Source organism: Polyodon spathula, chromosome 16 (assembly GCF_017654505.1).
Source record: "Polyodon spathula isolate WHYD16114869_AA chromosome 16, ASM1765450v1, whole genome shotgun sequence".
NCBI lineage: Eukaryota > Metazoa > Chordata > Actinopteri > Acipenseriformes > Polyodontidae > Polyodon > Polyodon spathula.
Genome location: NC_054549.1, coordinates 16,958,009 through 16,977,861, shown reverse-complemented (window position 1 = coordinate 16,977,861; position 19,853 = coordinate 16,958,009). Strand labels below are relative to the sequence as shown.

Here is a 19,853-nt window from a genome sequence, read left to right as displayed (position 1 = left end):
GGGGCCAGAGAGGGAGTGTGGTGCAGATTAAAGCAAACTGTTAGTAAAAAGTACTGGGTTTCCATCTGGTACGAGGAGAGCCGCCCTAACAGAATTGAGAACGAAGCGATCAGCCTCCAAGACTGGGGAACATCGATGTTGACCCCAAGAGGAACCTAGAGATGGAGAACAAGACTGTTAGGATAGATTTGGCCGGGGGTCCCCTCTGGCTCTCGGAGAACCTTCCTGGCGAGGACGAAGCCAGCTCGACTGGGCCTGCAAGGTTGGAAAGTGAACTTCACTGGCCCCCAAAAAGAGGACCCCCAGCTCCCCGCATCTGCGCCACCAATGACATTTTTTGACTAATCTGCGGGAGGAAACATTTAGTGGTCCTGGTGGAGAGATGGCCACCACTCCAGGTATAGTAGCAATATTCTACTGGGCTAGTAATTTTTTGCGAATGGAGGTTCCCTAGTGGCTGAAAGTGACAACTCAATCTTTTAAATCTAAATGTACCAAAATACCGTAGATATAAAATGGCTGCTCCATTTTCATTCTCTCCCAATTTTTTCGACTGGTGACTGCACTTCTCTCTCCCGACAATCCAAGCAAAACATTTTCAAACAAATTTGCCTGTGATGCTGCTGACAATGCAATCCAACCGGGAGTGATCGGATTTCTTTATTTACCATGTACCGCCCTCCTCCCTCCCGCCACCATCACCACTCCAGCTGGGCTTGTCACTTCCGCCCTCTTGCAGCGCCCGCCTCTGCTGTCGAGGTGTCAGTATTCAACTTCGCTCCTATTTCCTGTGACGTGACAAAGTAGCCTGGAAATTGAAGGCAAAAATAATAAATCAGCTCCTGCATTTACTGTAAATCCACCTCAGCACAAGTGATCTTTCCTCCTCACACGCCAATTCAGCGAACCCCCCTCCCCTGCAGTGCGTGCTGACACTGTATCAGCACCATTGCTTCTCTCCCTCCAACACAACACAGAAAACAACCACAGGAAGTTCCACCCTCGCAGGCAATGGCAGGGTTTGCCCCCTGGGGGTCCCATGTAGTACTTGATTTTGGGGCCCTTACCAGGGCAGGTATTTGAAACAATTCCAAGATGTAGGATAACAGTAATTAGCAGTTATAAAAAATAAACACACTGTTTATCAGGTATATGGAATTTTTTGTTGCATACTGCATGTGGTTATTTTGAGTAAATGAAGAAACAACTGATTTTAAACTTCAAATGGTGGAAGCTTGTTTATTGCAGCTTTCAATTCACTTTAAAACATAGTCTCTGAATCTTTGCCTCCCCCCTTGAATCTTACCAATAATAAGCATGATAATAACTCCATACTACCCGATAACTGGCAAACAGGTAGATTGTTTGCAATTATGATTTGTGTAATGGCTTTTCTACTTATAAAACACAACAAAATCTAAACATATCACATAATAACAATAATTTATTATTATTATTATTATTATTATTTTATTATTATTATTATTATTATTATTATTCATTCATTCATTCATTTGACATATTTAGGATTTCCAAGCATCAAAAACTTTGTGAATCGTGCATCATTGTATGTCCACGAAAAGCCGCATCATTCTCTGGAAAATTCAGTTTCAATAATCTGCTTCGGACCTCTTTTTACAATTTCACATCATTGATTATTGCTTATATGATCTGGCCGAACCGCTGGGTCATTAGATAACATGCTGATGTGAGACAAGGCCCTCTTCGGTTTCCATATCATGTGCAGGTGTTTCAGCTTGTGGTCCAGACACATTCTCATAGCTGCAGCCGACGAGGTACTACAACTAGCATCTTCTTTACTGCCTGCCGCTTGCAGTGAAGCAAAGAATGATGTTAGTGAAGGTTAAGTTACCATATGTTTTGCTTTTTCTTGTGAGAGTTTTCGCTTTTTTTTTTCACGCCACTGGGATAATTCCGCTTTATTTCTTTTTCAAGCACCTACACTAGTAAAGCAAAATGCTCCACAGCGCTGGAACATGGGTTAATCTACTCGTTACGTATGGGGTGTGTTTTTTTTTAGACTGTACACTTAAATGCGATATGAAATTGAATAGCATTCTACTACAAAAATCACGTGTAAAAAAAGGTATAACTTATTTATTATTTTATTTGTTAACTTTAAACACATTTACAATCGCCACATCCCTACACGTGTTTATTTATTTATTTATTTATTGTAATAGCTTGTCAGGTCATGCAGCTGTCAGTACTATTAATGATATTTTTTTAATAGTCATGTGTGTTGTGTGCTAGACGACAGCAGTCGGCACAAGGCTTGGTCCTTTCCTGGCACGAACTTCTCAAAGAGCAATATGCACTGCGTTTTGGCTTTCCCTAGTCACCAGTGACACAACTGACACCTTTGTTGTCTTGTCATGTTTTGAATTTGTGCATATTGTTAATAAAATGTACAAAAAAGTGCTACAGTTCTACATCAGCATGGAAAAAAAACATTAGAAAGACCACAAAAAGTCAAACTGAACGCATCACAGCCGCGATCAGTCAGTAGACTAAAACAAGGACAACAAAATGCAAATATAAGTTATAGTTAAGTGCATGGTTTTTTTTTCGTTTTTTTTCCTTCAATTATAATTATCAAATGTATTTCTGACAGAAATTAAAAGGCTTTGATTATTTTAACGGATCCTTGATATTTGTATGCGGTTTATCGGTTCCAAAGCAGAATCGGGTACCCTGTTTCAAAAGGAACCAGTTCACACATCACTACTATAAAAGGCGTGACTGTCCCTAAGCATTGTTGTGCATCAAGACTTTCAAGACGATAACCCATCCACCCACAGTGCCAGAATTGCTTGTGAAGGTTTTTTGTTATTTGATTCAGTTTCTTATGTTTTACCTTTTAATTACGATTGATTGTATTGAAATCGTTTGACCTGCCCAAGATGCTACAAGATAAGGTAATTAAGAAATGAATACCTGAAATTCTATTTTGATCAGAAGTTCAATATAATTCATATCTTAATTAAAGGAAACTTTGAACTTTACTCTTACTTATTTTGTGCCTTATCAATAAGGTAATTGATATTACAGTAGTGTGCAAATGTATTAGAACACCTAAAATTTGTCATGTACATTATATACCTACCTGCATGAAAACTTTGGTGTGAGAATTTCAATTTTCAGTCAGTAATCAGTGATATAGAAACAATAGGCACTCATGTGTGAAAATGTTAGACCACTGTGTGCTTTAATTAGGCATCTTAAACAGCTTCTAAAAGGTCTCAATGTTTTTATCATTTGAGGCTATGGGTTCCTTAGCTCTTACTATTTTAAATGAATTGCATGTGTGGCATATTAAAGTCATCTATTAAATCAGACAATCACTTATTTGCCGATTTTGAAAATTGCCCTAGATTTTCAGTAGCAGTGGTTTGATTTTATAAGCACAACAAAATAAAACGGAAGCAGTGGGGTGATCTAATACATTTGCACACTGTTGCATGCTATATTGTATATGAAAGGTTACCAGGGAACAAAACATTAAAAGGCTCACCCTTTGACTGCTGCGCACACTCCTGGTAAGCTTACTGTGAAACCAATTGATCAGTGACTAATGCATTTAAAATTAAAAAATAAATATACAGGAAACCAAAATTATTTTATTAGACTTTATGCAGGGCAGAATCAATTTCAGGTAACCATTTTCAAAATATTGTTTGTTACCATCCTTTAAATTGCGTTTCTTGCATTAATGTAGAGTCTTATATTATTGGAATGCCAATTTGGTAGTGTAGTCTTACATTGGTGAAATCAAATGTGCAGCTGTTTTTTATTTTTCTATTCCTTGTTGTTTTTTAGTTTGTTATATATTGTTGCGAAATTATTTTAAACATACTAGTCTACCTGCATCAAGCACAGTGCAAAAGGTAGCATTTAGAAAGAAAACTATTTCATTTGGGTAGGTTAACAATATATATGAAGAAAAATAGTCTGCATTGTAATCTTTGTGATACACTCATAATAAACGTACTCTTTCAAAGGCTGTCATCCAGTACATAAAGAAAACTGCCTTCGTGGGTCAACACGATTAAAAAAAACCCTGTCTGATTTATAGTCAAAGACATATTATGATGCTATTCCCTTGCAATGATTGCCACTTGCCGCATTTCAGGTTTCCCTCCATTAACCATCAATCCCATAGGTCAATCGTACAATCCCATGATTCAATGTGTGAAATCACTACAGGCGCCATTATTGGAGCCCACTCAGAGGTGGAGGGTAAAGCATTGGACAGACACCAGAAGCCGCAGACTTTTCTACAGTTTCTAATTTTGTACGATAATTTAAGAACCAAAGTATGATTATGTGACAGTTTAAATTTATTTGGTAATTCTGTCATGTTATATATGTTTATTTTACATATTTGTATATTTAATAACTAGACCAGGGTCCATGTATAGTCTTTGTTATTTATCTGTAATTGGATATATTTGTGTGATTCTTGTTTATGCTCTGAAGGTGTAAATGCACCGAAGCGTCTGTTTTTGGCTTTTTATTATGTAGAATAAAATAACAACTGAACTAGTTTCATCCATATAGAGTTGCCTGTGTTTCTGTACATGTGAAATGTTGTGGTGTGGTACATACATTTTACTTGACCACATGTAATGGTCTCTTGTTCTAAAAAGTTTAAAAACCTTTTAAAACAACACTCCAAAGATTGAATATTTCAATTATGATTTACTTGATGAGCTGTGGGGGGCAATACACTAATACAAACACTGAAAGAAAAAGTATATTTTTTTTCTTTACCTGCATATTTCGCTTAATCACTTAGAATTAATTTTTGGAAATGTTTAGAGGGGAGATTTGAACACGTGGTTTCACAATAACCCAGTAAAGACTGTTTGACGGCAGCAATTGTAAGCGTTAAACATTTTTTTAACGAATAATGCGGTATAACGATTATGTATGTAACTTACAATTTTTGATAACGATTAATAAAGAACGTATAATTAATTTAGCACTGACTATCGAGAGTCAAGCAGTGTTACTCTAGCCTTTCTTCTAATTTAGCTGGACTGCTAATTATTGGAAAATACCTGTAAAATGTTTGCCATGTCACTCAAACCTTACGCGATTTAAAGAAGACTGTCCTTTCTGGGCTCCGAGCACTCTGCCTGTCTTAGTCCGCCCATCTATGACATCATTGTCCTATCCTTATAATCCTTAAGCAGGACGCAAACAAGGTAAATCAATGATTCTTTGCGTTTTACGTGCGTACGCTATACGTGGACGTGTACTTCATAATCCAAAACAAGTTTGAAATTGAAGCAGGAAATTAAATGTAGACGAAAAAAAAAAAAAAACGGATTAAATTAATAGAAACAGAAAAAAAACACGTATACAAAATATCTGTATATTCAGAGAAATGCACCTATTCTGCAAGTTTTGAAAAAAAAAAAAAAAAAAAAAAAAAAAAAAAAAAAGGACCAGGTCAGAATTAAATAATGAGGTTTGAAAAATAACAGGGCTGAAGTAATGACAAATGAATGTGTAAAGGGATTTAAATCAATGTACAATTTCTAGAACTTTCCACTGGGCTGTTTTTTTAACTCATCGGGTTTATTTCCACTGTAAAGGGATATTCAAATTAATAATTAAAAAATGGGATATACAAATATGCGCCGGTAAATTTATTATATTGCGATATAATATTAGGTTTCATAATAAAACAAATGGGGAAACAAATATTCCGAAAACGCAGGTTTCATTTATTGGGATTACTAGCAACTGTATTCTGAACATATCAACGTAAAACAAAAGAGAGGATAGAGAACTTTATATCGCTACCGTAAATAGTGATAACAACACAAACACTTAACCCGAAAATCTGTTTTGAAAACAATAATAACGAGCTGCGCCCAGAAAGAAAAGTTTAAGAAAACGTCGCTGCTGGCGTGACATTTGAATGGGATATATTTATAAATAATTATGGTTGAAGTCTGATGATTGGACCAGGCCGTTGACCGCGGTTTCTCCTTTCTCAGAGACGGGATCGGTGTTTGTAAAGAGCGGTGGGATTTTCCTATGATGGCCCCTCGGCTGCAGCTCGAAAGGGCAGCCTGGCGCTGGATTGAGTCGGTGAGACCCGAGGATGTCAAAACTGAGCAAATTGAGACCGCATACCGTATCAGACTGCAAGCCTGCAAGAGAGGGACCTGCAGGTAGGGGATGTGTGTTTTATTATTTGTTGTTCTGTTTGTTTATTACTCAAGCAAATGTATTTCACACTGGAGCACACAGTACAGTACTTGCACAGTACAAAAAGGCGTTGACACCCTGCAAGCATCTGTGAGCACTGGTCTTGTCTCCCATTGATTTGTACTTAAAAACTGGATACATTAACCCACGTTGTGGTTTGGTTACATGTTTTTTGTTTTTTTAAACTTGGTGAATCTGTCCTGGGGTCAAACAACTTTCCTTTATGTTGGTGCCATATCTCATTTGATTGAGACGGTCTTGTGGAATTGTGAAGGGCCGGTCATAAAAAAAATCCTTCTAATATTTATTTTTTTAGAGTAAACTACTTTTTTATGGAAAAATTAAATCAGCCTCTATTGATGTCAAGTTGAAATGCCCTAGCCAGGAGCTAGTATTTGTCATGAATGGGTTAACAATTTCCAAACATCTCTTAAAGAGCCAATTAAATGACTAAGCAGTGGTTCATTATTTGTTCATTGAAGTCTGTTTTTTCAGTACATTGTGTCAGTTTATGAACGGTCTTCTCTGTTGGGTATTTATTGCAAAAATAATAACTTGACATTTGGTCAACTAAAGTAAACAAAATCACGCCACAGTCTAAAAACATATCATCTTAACACATGCACCAAAGTGAAGTCTTTTACAGTATGAAATGAGTAATAGGTCTTTTAACCACAGTAAAATCTGATTTGTGATATCTATAGCTTTATTTTGGAGACTGAAGTCATCATCAGAGGCAGTAGTATGAGGGAAAATATTAGAATGAGGATTTACTAATTTATCTAGAGTAGAAAATATATCTAGGATTACTTTTATTAGTTTCAGTTAATTTAGGCTAGTATGTTGATCTGGCCAATGAAGGAGCCATTCTATTTTACTTGACCATTTACGTTTCAATTGGAGTCAGATCATTAAACCATAATGAGTGTCTTTTAAAGGACACATATTTGGGATTTTAACTGGAGCTACAGCATTAAAAGTACTGGTGAAGGCGGTATTATTAACCAGCTCATCAGATATCAAAGAATGTGAAAATGGTGATAGACTCAATCCTTTTAGAACTGTATAGCAGTTGAGGAATTAGTAACCTCAGTTTTAATAGTATGTGTCAATTCCTTTTGTAAGTAAAGGCAGATCAACTTTGAAAAGAACAGCAAGATGATCTGAAATAGTAAGATCAAAAGTTTTAAAAAAATTGTGAACAACTAAACTATGGGAAATTACTTAATCTAATGTATGACCACAATTTTGAGTAGGGCCTTATGCTGGACATTTAGGGAATCAAGTAATCTCAGAAATTCCATGGTTATAATCTGGTTCAATGTCTACATGCATGTTAAAATCACCCAATAATAGAATCCTATCCTGCTTGGTAGCCAAGGTAGATTAGACATCATCAAATGTGGACATAAATAGTGTGTTTGACTTAGGTGGGCAATATATAATTACCATGTGCAAAGGTCATTTGATTGATTATTTAAGTTTAGTGTTAATGACTAAAAAGATGAGTAGCCTTTGATATTTTCTTGTTTAATTCTAAGTTCTGAACAGTCCACCTCCTCACCCAGTGGAATGTGCCTTCTGAAAAAAGGTAGAATTTGGTGGGAAAGCCTGATAACTGGTGTGCATAGTCGATTGGATTGTTGATCAGTTTACAAATGAATGTGTATGTTTGGGAGCAAGTACTGGAATTCTGCCTGTTGCTTTTTCCATGTTCCCTGTGATAAGAAATCATAACTGCATTCTTGAGCCTGTCACCCAGACATGCAACCTAAATTGACCTACAGACTAAATGTGATCCGTTCTGCTTTAGTGTCTAGTTAATGTGTGGTCTTTTCACTGGTGCCTTATTGTGCAGTGCACAGAATAGATCAGCAACTGAGAAGTTAACATAGAAAAATAAGTTGTACTTTTTTGTTGTTTTTTATTCTCTCCAGAAGAAACTGCAAGGGAAACCCTAATTGCTTGGTTGGTATTGGAGAACATACTTGGTTAGGAGAAATTGATGAAAATACCTTCCACAGCATTGACGATCCAAACTCAGAAAGAAGAGACAAGGTGCCTATTTCTGGTGCTTTTAGAAAATATGCAAAAGATTCACTTCTCTGCCAGAAACACTGGGGCCTATTCACAAAGCTTTAAGCAAAAAGGGAACATTATAAAATACTTCAGAAACCATAAATGTTTTGCTTTTTTTTTTCCCCCCAACACATTTTTAAACATTTTTCTTTTTACTTTAAATATTTTTTTATTATGCATTCTGGTTAGAGATTATAAAAACGTGTTGTTCTATGACCTGAAGGACTTTACAATACTGAAAATATTGTTGAAAAATATTGGTGTTTGGGCAAATTACAAGACATTCTTACACCCGAGTGACTGCAATGCCATAATAAATGTTTATTCTCAGGGTCTTTATAAGCAATAATGGACACTACTCTCGATTTTATTTTCTCACAGTAAATATTGAAAAATAAAATTAATTATTAGTAATAAGGAAATAAAAACATACCTGATACATTTAGTTCAAGAAACGTTATCTGCTTATATCCACTTGTTTCTTGATATTTATAAATGTTGTAAAAACACATATATTAAAACACATGAGACTATAATAATGTCAAATACATCGGATTTACAGTGTTCTCGTTTTTTTTTTTTTTCTTGGCTCTAAACAAGTGATATTTTGTTTCTTTAAAATATGTTGTGACAGTTTATCTGTGCCCTTTAAGAATGAAATGCCTGTCTCTGTGAAAAACAATCCGGCAGTGAAATTCAGTACCTCCCCTATACAATGATATGCATTTACAACCTGTACTGCTGAGTATGGTGGCCCAGTAAGAAAGAAATTAATTGCATTTTTTATCGCGTGTACTCGATCACGGGCCTAGAATGACACTTTACGATGACCACAGTCCTTAAAGGTTTAAGCCTATTTTAATTTTGAATCTTTTAAACTGTTTGAAATTTGAAACATGCTTTCCAGCACTAATTTATAATAAGCTTTCAATAAATATTGATGTTAACTGAAATGGGGTTCAGTTGATCAAAACCAGCAGAAATATAACAGAACTGAATAGAAGAAAATGTTAATATTAACCTACAATTTTCAAACAAATTTAAATGACAAGGTTTTGTTTCTTTTTTAACTGTTCTCTTTATTTTTTTTTTTACCAGAACACATTTGTTGGGCTGACAAATCTTGGTGCCACCTGTTACGTGAATACATTTCTACAGGTGTGGTTTCATAACCTGGAATTGCGGCAGACGCTTTACCTTTGTCAGAACTCCAGGGCTGAAGAGCATGATGCTGAAGATGATACAGGTTAGGATCCATATTGATTCTAGGGGATTATAACTATTAACTGTTTGCTTGTTTCTGTTTTATTAAAAATAAATAAATAAATGATACTTGTCATTACATATAAACGACAGTGTAGGCTTATACCAGTCTACTTGCGGTTAGGGATGGGCATGTCTTTATATTTTAATAATCAAATATATGTAATTAGTAAATGATTACACTATACTTTACATCAACGTGCAACTAAAAATAATGCTTGCATAATACCAAAATTGAAATAATGCATAAAACAATAACAATCACAGCACTATTTAATAATGCTTTAATAACTAGCTCTTTTTATTAACAGGAAGTGTGCATAAAGCCCAGCTTAGGCATCACTTCCAAACAGCAATTAAAGGCAACGTCAAAACGTAGATTATAACGAATGAAATTATGTCTTTATTGGAGAACTACAACATTTTAACTATAAACTTTAAACAATATTTAAATGCCTGGAACACGCAATTTGGTGAATTTCCTCAGTCATGATTATATTAGAGTAGTGTACCATGAAGGTTGTTTTCTGCTGAAATCTTGCTACTCTGATTTATTAACAGTGTGTGTATTTTCTGTAGATTATGAACCACAGACAATATGTGAACATCTGCAGTACCTGTTTGCATTGTTGCAGAACAGCAACAGAAGATACATTGATCCGTCGGGACTTGTGAAGGCACTGGGGTTAGATACAGGTCAACAGCAGGTAGAGGGACATGTCAATACCTATTCACTTCTGAAGTCTGTACAATATTTTCCTTTTTCTTGTTCTGCATGGAACCGTTTTTACTCTGGATAGATCTGTAGATGTAAGACGTTTAACATAACGAGAAGGGACATGCCAGATGGTAAAGCCCTCATGAGGCATCTGTTGTTATTAGAAAATAGATATGATTTTATGTAGCACTATTTTTTGTTGCTAATGAATACAAACGTTTTCCTCAATATTCCGTGAGTAGTGCGGTTTGTTCAGAATTCCATGTGTACTCTGTAGCCTTCAGGCTTCAGTATCCCAGCCCCTGGGTTTTTCCAATAGCGTTAATACTAACTCGACACAAAAAAAAAAAAAAAAAATCTTCTACTTGCATGGAGCTGTTCTTCAGTTCAGTTACCTTGTACACAAACATGAACATGGTTTGTGAACAGTTTGTAAAGCATTTAAATAAATACCAGTGACTTTTTATTTAATTAGGATTTGAGTTACTGTTAGGTCCTAAAATGCATTGGCGATGAACAAAGACAAGTAGCCTACTAAATCTCAACGATTAAGAACATGATTAAAAGAAGTCTTGACTCTTGAATTTCTTTTTGAAACAAAAGAAAGTCAAACTAATACCAGCAGGAAGCAAAAGCAGCATGTAGGCTGTGTGTTTTACTTGCAGGCATGTGTACACTGTAAAATTTTCTATGCACATTTAAAAAAAGATATATTTCTGTAAAGTGTGTGCAGTATATCAAAGATATTGTATAGTATCATAACGTATCAATGCGACACCTTGATCAACTAATTGTGCACTAAGTAGGCTAAGTTAAGAAAGAAAATGCACCAATCACTTAGTTTCAATTTAAAATAATTGTAATTATTTTTGCATTGTACAGTAATGTGTGTGTGGATTATTATTATTTTTTTAACTGTACACCTCATTGTTTCGTACAACCTGTCTGTCTTCTTTATATTTTAGGGAGCTGTCTGTTTTTGTTTTTTAAAGGTTTGGGTTTTGCTTCAGGCAGGTTTTAGTTCTCTGATTTCTGTTTGTTTTTCTGAGTTTAGGATGCCCAGGAGTTCTCAAAACTCTTCCTGTCTCTTTTGGAGGACACACTGTTGAAGCAGAAGAACCCAAGTGTGCAAAATATTATACAGCAGCAGTTCTGTGGACAGTGTGCTTATGTTACTGTGTAAGCCACTTCTCCTCTTTTAATACATGTGTTTTTCAAGTTGTCATTGCAACACATTTACAATGTCATGATCATAAACTAACGATTGCATTTTCAAGTTACTGGGTTATTGCCAAGAAGACAAGCCCACACATTTTGTAGATTTGTCCTTTTGGCAAATGTCTGTCAAAGGAGAAGCTGATCATCCATAACTATTAAACACTCAGTAGTGCTCAATATATAAAAACTAAAAGAAACTGAAATTCAGTGTTAGCCATTTCCAATGGAAGTGTCTTCAAAATCAAAATGGTTTGTCGTTGAATTTTAGTAAAACTTTTATTTTTTTAATATAAAAGCCATGACAGCTTTCCCCCTTGATCCATTTTCTCACAGCATTGTCATTGTCAGTAACACAGTTGGTTGTTGGTTCTGACAGAGACTGACCCGCTGTTTTGGGTGAGTTCAAATAGTATTGGTCTGCTGAATCTACATAACCGTTTAAAGAAGCCTCCCGTGGTCTTGGTGTTACTCAAGATCTGAATTTATGACAATAGTTTTTGATGATATTGTTTTTTGTTGTGTTCATGTTGGATGTTAAAGTCTAGGCATAACGTAATGTCCACCGAGATTCCCTCGTGTTAGAATGAGCAAAATAAGGTTAAGGAAGAGCTTTATTAAAATATCAATCTGGCAACATTTAATGTCAAAATACTGTAAAAATGATCTCCACAGTTTACTTGCACAACAAATAGCTATCTGCAAGCATAGCATGTTGAGTGACACGTTTTAATTCATAAAATGTGCATTTGGAGTTGTTTAGCTGTAGTGTTTTGCACCACTTGCTGTCATCATACGACAATATTGTATAAAAATATTCAGAATATGAGTGATTAAAAGGGAATTGGAGAAGATAGATAGATAATATATATATATCATATATATTATAATAGGTGTGTGGTGTGAATAATATATATATATATATATATATATATATATATATATATATATATATATATATATATATATATATATATATATATATAATATAAGATAAGGCTTCCTGTATTTCAGAAAGGCTTCCTGTATTTCAGAAGCCCGACTGGAGCTCGAGGTGCAATGTTAGATGATGATTTGCATGAGAGATGTAATTTTTGAAGTGGGTACAGCTTCCAGCAAGTCTGATCACTTCTGTATCTTAACTTTAACATCTTATTTTGCTGGAATTGTTGTATTTCTGCATCAGAATTACTGTTTAAAGTGTAATAACTGAAAATAGTGGTGTATTTTTATACCTCCATCATCTCAGTTACTGTGTGAATAATTTCTTTGGCTCAGATATTTAGTTAAAGTGTTAAAGCGTTTGCTAGTGATGTACTATGCTAGAGTAGTTTTCATCTTTTGAAAGAAATGTGGTTTAAAAAAAAAAAAATCTTCCTTTTAAAAATGTTGATTTGTGCTAATTCTACGCATTACAAAGACAGTGCATATATTAGATTTAAAAAGAAGAAAGCCTACTGTAGAATTTACAGAAATGACTTTGAAAACATTAGTTTTTTGTAATTATTTTAATGAGCTATAAACCTGCAAACAGGAGTGTTGCGCTGGTTTTATTGGTGTATTTTATAAAGCCATGACTGTATGAGTTAGTGCTGGCTTTGAAATTCCACATGCACACAGTGGTTAAAGTTACAGATGTAACTGGAATTTACCACCTGTAATTTATTGCACAAAGACAGCATAAAAGAGTGAAGTGCTTTTATAGGGTGAGCTATGTGGGACTTAATGAAATTCAAGTTTTTACTACAGTTTCAGCTGAATATTTTCTTTAACAGTTGTTTCACTATTAGACGTTTGTACATTACTTTGCAGTAGTGATGAGTCTAAAAGATAATAAAATACAAATACTAAGACATAACTGTGACTATGACATTGCCATGACAATTGCATACCATTTCTTTTCTGTTTTTTTACAGACCTATTTATACGAATGCTTGAAAGTTTAGCCATAAATTGCGTCTTTCTTAATCTGACTCTTTTTGTACACTACCCTCCAAGTACAGTACTAAATGATTTTTTTTTAGATAAACCAGAAATGATTTTAAGTGAAAGTGTGATAAATCTCAGTTTTCTTAAATGTTTTTAGGGGGTAGATTCTTTACTTGACAGTTTGTAAAATAATTTCGTATATCTCCTTCACTTATACTGACTAGTTTTTGTTTTGTTATGGAAATAATGCACAATGCAGTCCCATGAAACACAAGGAAACTGGCAACTGTTGAAACAGCTACTTGAGTGTGACATTTGTAAAGTGATTTTCTCAAAGTTGTATAAATTGAAACTGGTGCTTTTTGATGTCGCTTCAACTCTTCACACTGGAAAAATTGTCGGAACATTTCTCCTCCCACTACATGCCTGAAATGTTGCCTAAAGTTTTTGTTTCATGGGATTTAAGCATAGAAAGGTCCTCAACTGTTAACGGAAATTATATGTACATTTTCTTATATTTTAAAAAATTAACGACAAGTTCATAGTTATTTTGTATTCATTTCAGGTGTAACCAATGTGGCAGAGAATCACAGCTCTTATCCCGGTTCTATGAACTGGAGCTTAATATCCAGGGTCATAAACAACTCACAGACTGTGTCACTGAATTTCTTAAGGTGAGGTTCATGTATATCTTAACTGCTTGACTTAAATATTCACATACAACATTTTAAAGATGTGATTATATTCATGAAAAGTCACTTCTGTATTAATTGAATAAATATTGTCTAAATGAAATTTAGCTAATATCTTGTATACTGCAGAAGTAATATTGTGGCTATTTGTCAAAATTAAAGAGGATCTTTATGATGTAACTAATTCTCTCACTACAGACGTAATAACTGTACTGACCACAAAAAAAAAATGAATCAATTCAAATGTAAATGAAAAATTGTTTTAAACCATTGATTTGCACAAATACATACTGGTAACCTGTTTTAGAAATACGCATGTTAACAAATTAAACAATGAAAAAATATTTCTACCTCTAACCTTGTGGTAATAAACATCTTCAAGTAAAATTAGTGATAGCAATGTTCTGGCAAATCTTGTATTGTTTTGTCTTGGTTCCATCTGGTGACTGGCTGTCCTCCTCCACAGGAAGAGAAATTGGAAGGGGACAATCGATACTTCTGTGAGAGCTGTCAGAGCAAGCAGAATGCTACCAGGAAGATCCGGCTCTTCAGTCTTCCACGCATTCTTAACCTGCAGCTGATGCGTTTTGTTTTTGATAGGTGAGCTACTAGCTTTTGATGCAGATCCCTGGAGGCTTCCATCCGTATGTTATACAGTATTTTAAGGTAGTGCATAGCCTAGATCTATAACACTTGCTGTGGGCAGTAATTATGTAACTTACTTCTGCATCTCATCTAAGCTTGACTCTATAATCTGTTATGGTTCCCACTTGAAAAATAGAAAGTAACTGATTTATATCGAAATGATATGTATCAGTGATACTAAGATTTCTCATTTTGGATAATTTGGTACGCAAAAGGTCTGGCCTGACCAGATTACGTTTGATTTACAGAAACTGTATTCATATCTATGACTTAATATTGTTGGTTTTAAATTTCTGCAGACAAACTGGTCACAAAAAGAAGCTAAACACTTATATTAGCTTTCCAGAGATCGTGGACATGGGCCCCTACATGGAACGAAAAGGTAAGACGCAGAGTTAAGGAGTTCTCCCTCAAGCAAATTTGCTCATCATTTTTTTACCTGCTAATATTAATTTAACATATGGCAAAACCCTTTTATAAAACTTTCCACATCACTTTATACTGTAGTAAAAAATATTTTGTCATTTATTTTATAATGTTTTTAGCTAACATTGCGCTTAAAGAAATTGAAACCCTACCTAATGTAGAGTACTCCTCGGTACATAAGTCATACTTTATAATTGTACATCTGTAACTGCATACGTGGCGATAATGTTATCGCACATTCCTGTATCAGAAACTGGGAATTTAAGGTGGAAATTCTGTCTGCGTATGTCCGCCACACTGCATTTAATGTCATTGTGCTCTAATTTGGTTTTCTTATTGTGTTCTTTGCAGATTTTAAAAAAATAATTACAATAATAATTAAGCTAAAAATGAATCTGTTGTGAGTTAGGAGATTATAGTGTTATTTTTTTGACAGTTTAAATCTTGTTTTTTTTACTACAGTCAAAATAAACTTCATAAAAACTGCCATGCTATTAAGCCAGAATGGTAGGATGTAACCAATAAATATCAAATATTATTACAACCCCCCTGCTGGTTTCCTTTTGTCTATCCCTGGCAGTTTGTGTCGGACAGAATGTGTTCTAATCAGCATTCGTTTTCACTTTAGCAAAAATGTGACACTGAGCAACTTTACATTTCACTTACTTTGACAGGATGATGGGTGGTATTAGACATCTAAACAGTTTAGCTTTTGTAAACTGGCCAAAAAGCAGCACAGACTACTTTTGTCTGCGTGTGGGATAGCAAACTGCAAAGAGCTAAAACATGAGATTGTCCAGTAGTTTGATGAGATAGTTAATGTAATTTATTTGTGTGCTAAGGCTGCATGAAAGAGACCTATATATAGGGCCTGGTTGTCATAGAAACGACCTATCACCGATGTCCCCTGGAATTTACCCTCCTGGCACCATTGCAAATCACAGAACTCGTCCTAACAAGCCCAGAATGGAAAAGACAATCGTGACAAACTTTCTTTTTTAATCTTTAGACGACATGGATAGTTTTGTTGTGGTATACATAGGAGTCCACGGAGGCCTTTGTTTTCAACGTGACTTAAAAATAAAATGTAAATCCATGGCTGTTGCAGTAGCACACAATTGTTTTTGCTGTTAGCGTGACATTTAACCCAAATAACACCCCCACTGTGACCTTTTCATCAACATATGTTTCATCTTTGTATCATTTTATAAAAGTGCAGTCTTGAAATTGAACTCTTAATTCTTGCCACATTTGTAATTTGCAGGATTTAAATTTCCAGTTAAAGAGCACACGTTTCAGATTCTGAAAGCAGCTAAACGTATTTGTATTCAAGTTGTATTGTGGGTGTCCTCCAGTTAAATGATTTGCTTGCAGCATTAGTTTTACATTACAGCGCTGCACTGTCTGCATCTCATTTGCTAGACAGTCTAGATATATACATCAGTGTGCCACACGGGATGGGTTTTTTTTTTTTTTGCTTCTTTACAAAAACAAGTGTTTCACTGGCATTCCTTTTCTTTCCTGTTTAGATGAGAAATGTGTATATGAGCTGAGTGCAGTTTTGATACACAGAGGAGTAAGTGCATACTCCGGTCACTACATTGCTCACGTGCGGGATGCCAGAACTAAAGACTGGTACAAATTTAATGATGAAGAGATTGAGAAAATGGAAGGCAAGAAACTGCAGCTAGGAATTGAGGAGGATATAGGTAAGGAAATAATACAAGATGAAATCTGTTTCTGGGTATTCAATCAGTCATTTTTTGAAAATTAATCTTGCAGCTTAACTCTGAATGGTATTTGATGGTACCAAAACTCCACTAGATTTAAGTACACTTTATTAATCCTCACTGGGGATGGTTTATGTTACACTTCACTTTTACATGTATTTAGAGAAGTGCTTAGCCAAGTGTAATGAAACAACTTGATTATGACCTTGCTTAGCACAAGTTATTGAGACATCTGTCTGTATGTACAAACATTTGTATGTTACTTTTGCATGTATTTAAATGACTTTTCATGGTAATGCCGTGGAGGGGAGTGTATGTTAAAGTAGTGTTGCAGACATGAAATGATTAATTCGCCTTGTTTTTGTATTCAGCATGCTCTATAAATGTAGTACTACATAAGTTGAAGATCTCATGAATATGTTAAACTGTGCGTCTCGATTTCTATTGTGTTTTTTTAGCAGAGCCTTCCAAATCCCAGACACGCAAACCAAAATGCAGTAAAGGATTTCACTGCTCACGGAACTCGTATATGTTGGTTTATAAGCGGCAGGTAGAGGAAGAAGTAGAAAAAAGTCAAAGTGAGATTAATGTTCAGGTGCCGGGTAAGTGGGTTAAAATCCTTCTTAGAATACATTATAAACACAAATGCCCATCTATTGTTTTTCAGTGTTGTACAGTCACAGACATGTTGGGACCCTATACGTGTTATACCACCATTCAAGGTAACAGATTGAGGGTAAGCAGCTAGAAAACGTTAAAGTAATTGTTTGTGACAACAGTATTGGCACCCTGCTTTAGTATTTAGTGTGTCTTTCTCTTGCTTTTATTATGGCTTTCAGATGTTTGATAATTTTAACCAGTATGCTAAATCTGTTGGTTTAATCTGGACCCATTCTGCCTTGCATATTTTCTTGTGCTCAGATAGATTAGCTACACAGTGCTTGGCAACAGCTTTTTTCAGATCAGTCCATAGCATTTCTATTAGATTGAGATCTAGTGATTCGCGAAGGCCATTTCAGAACTTTTATCTTAGTTTTTTCTTCAAGAATTCCAGAGTTGAGTAAGCTGTATGCTTTGGGTCGTTGTCATGTTGGAAGATAAACTGTCTGCTAATCAGCCTATGAGCAGCTTGTGTCCTTGTACTTTGTAGAATGTTTAGTTCCATGGCTGCATTAATTCGATCTTCAATCACATCAATGTCTCCAGTCCCTGAACTGCTAAAACACCTCCATATCATGACTGAACCATCTCCATGTTTAACTGTAGGTACAAAGTTTTCTTCATCAACACAGTCAAACATGGCGTAACATTTAAATAAAAGAAGGCTGGGGGAAGTAATAGAAAAACACTTAGACACTTTACTTGTGTTTGCTGAAGTACGTCCCTTCCACAATTTGCTTCTCTGTTTGGAACTGTTTGTTTCCAAGTGAACTGGAGCACGTTTGGTTTCACATTTCAAAAAGTTGAAAAGGAGCAAAGTGGCAAACGTACAGAGACCTCAACGACCGTTTCGAGTGATCTCGGTCAGACTGCGTGTTCAAAGTTAAATTAAACAAAATTCAGGTGCCAGTGAAGGCTGTAAGTAAGGCACCATGTGGTACCCTAAGTGTAGCGTTGTACCCCAGTCTCTCTGTCAATTTTACATCATGAGTATTTTACATATTGTTCCCACATACAAACAGACAAGCTTTGTACGCAGGTGGATTCTCGCAGCCAGGTGTAACAGTATTAGACAGGCACATTTAGACAAAAAAAAGGAGAAGATACTTTAATTATAAATATACAGGCTTAGCTGTATTACCTATATTAAGGCTGCTAGTTGGTGAAAAATCTGTTTTTATTATGATTTTATTGTAATTCTACCTCATAAAAGCTACAATAAGACAACATTGTTTTTTTTACTAAATGTAACAGAGCCAATTTATTTTTATTTAGTAACTGAATTTTGATAATGGTTTTGGAGGAAACCAAGTGATGCAGAATGCATGTTTCAATGTCTGTTTGTTAGCAGGAACAAGCAATGGCAGTGGGATAGTCTATATTGGTTCAACAAGTTATTTACATTTTTCAAAATGTTAGGTTAGTGACAAAGTATTTTTTGTTTTTATGCAAAATCTAGATGTAGTAATCATTTGGAAGCTTGTGTGATGTCATGTCAACTGTAGACGTACATCTAACAAAATACACCTTGTGTTAAAATAAAATTTTTATGGTTTTGCTATACGTATTTGGACCCTGTACCAGAAATTAATAGCTCAATTTAAAGATGGCGTATTTGCAAAAATCATCAATCTGGGTTTATTTTAGTTAGAAAAAATGAACAGGGTATTTGAAGATGGAAAACCAGTGTGCAGGACATGCAAGATTCAGCTTGCAACTTGAGGTGGGAATACATCTTCACCCACAGAAAACACACAGATTTTCTTTAAATAGCTACTTTAAAAAATGTCAGTGGTATTTATACATTATACCATGGTATAACGATAACCGTGGCATACTTTTTGACCGTCAAAATTTAATACCGTAACATCCCTACTTGATATCTTGCACAAATTAGCTAAGCCCAACAAATGTGCTAAATTGTCAAATATTGGCAAACTCAGTATTTACAAGGGCCAGAAATTTGGACCTGAAGTGATGGCTATGTTTGATCCATTATTTTTTTGTTTCTTTACCTCCTTAGACTTTCTGCAGAAGTTAGTTGAAAAAGATAACAGAAAGTTTGAAGAGTGGTGTGCTGAGATGGCTGAGATGCGCAAACAGAGTGTAGACAAAGGCAAAGCGAAACATGAAGAGGTGAAGGAGATCTACGAATTGTTACCCGCCGAAGACGGTCTGTAAAATATTCTAGTACTGTAACACATTTAACACACAAGTTTTTGATTTTTTGTGTTTGTGATTTTTATACGC

General features: G+C 35.1%; 1 protein-coding gene across 4 annotated transcripts in view; it reads left to right on the top strand.

The window, feature by feature from the left end:
* The first annotated feature begins 5,265 nt into the window (after positions 1 to 5,265).
* LOC121328744 (ubiquitin carboxyl-terminal hydrolase 48-like) overlaps positions 5,266 to 19,853 on the top strand; it is a 30,160-nt gene continuing 15,572 nt past the window's right edge. For 2 of the 4 annotated variants that reach the window (XM_041273757.1, XM_041273756.1), the window contains exons 1-11: positions 5,266 to 6,209; positions 8,184 to 8,304; positions 9,424 to 9,571; positions 10,168 to 10,295; positions 11,361 to 11,485; positions 14,016 to 14,124; positions 14,609 to 14,742; positions 15,087 to 15,169; positions 16,743 to 16,922; positions 17,402 to 17,545; positions 19,627 to 19,776. In XM_041273757.1, coding sequence (XP_041129691.1) covers positions 6,073 to 6,209; positions 8,184 to 8,304; positions 9,424 to 9,571; positions 10,168 to 10,295; positions 11,361 to 11,485; positions 14,016 to 14,124; positions 14,609 to 14,742; positions 15,087 to 15,169; positions 16,743 to 16,922; positions 17,402 to 17,545; positions 19,627 to 19,776 — 1,459 coding nt within the window. In that variant the 5' untranslated portion in view covers positions 5,266 to 6,072. The remainder of the gene's footprint in view (positions 6,210 to 8,183; positions 8,305 to 9,423; positions 9,572 to 10,167; positions 10,296 to 11,360; positions 11,486 to 14,015; positions 14,125 to 14,608; positions 14,743 to 15,086; positions 15,170 to 16,742; positions 16,923 to 17,401; positions 17,546 to 19,626; positions 19,777 to 19,853) is intronic. The other 2 variants (XM_041273759.1, XM_041273758.1) reach the window with 2 other exon arrangements.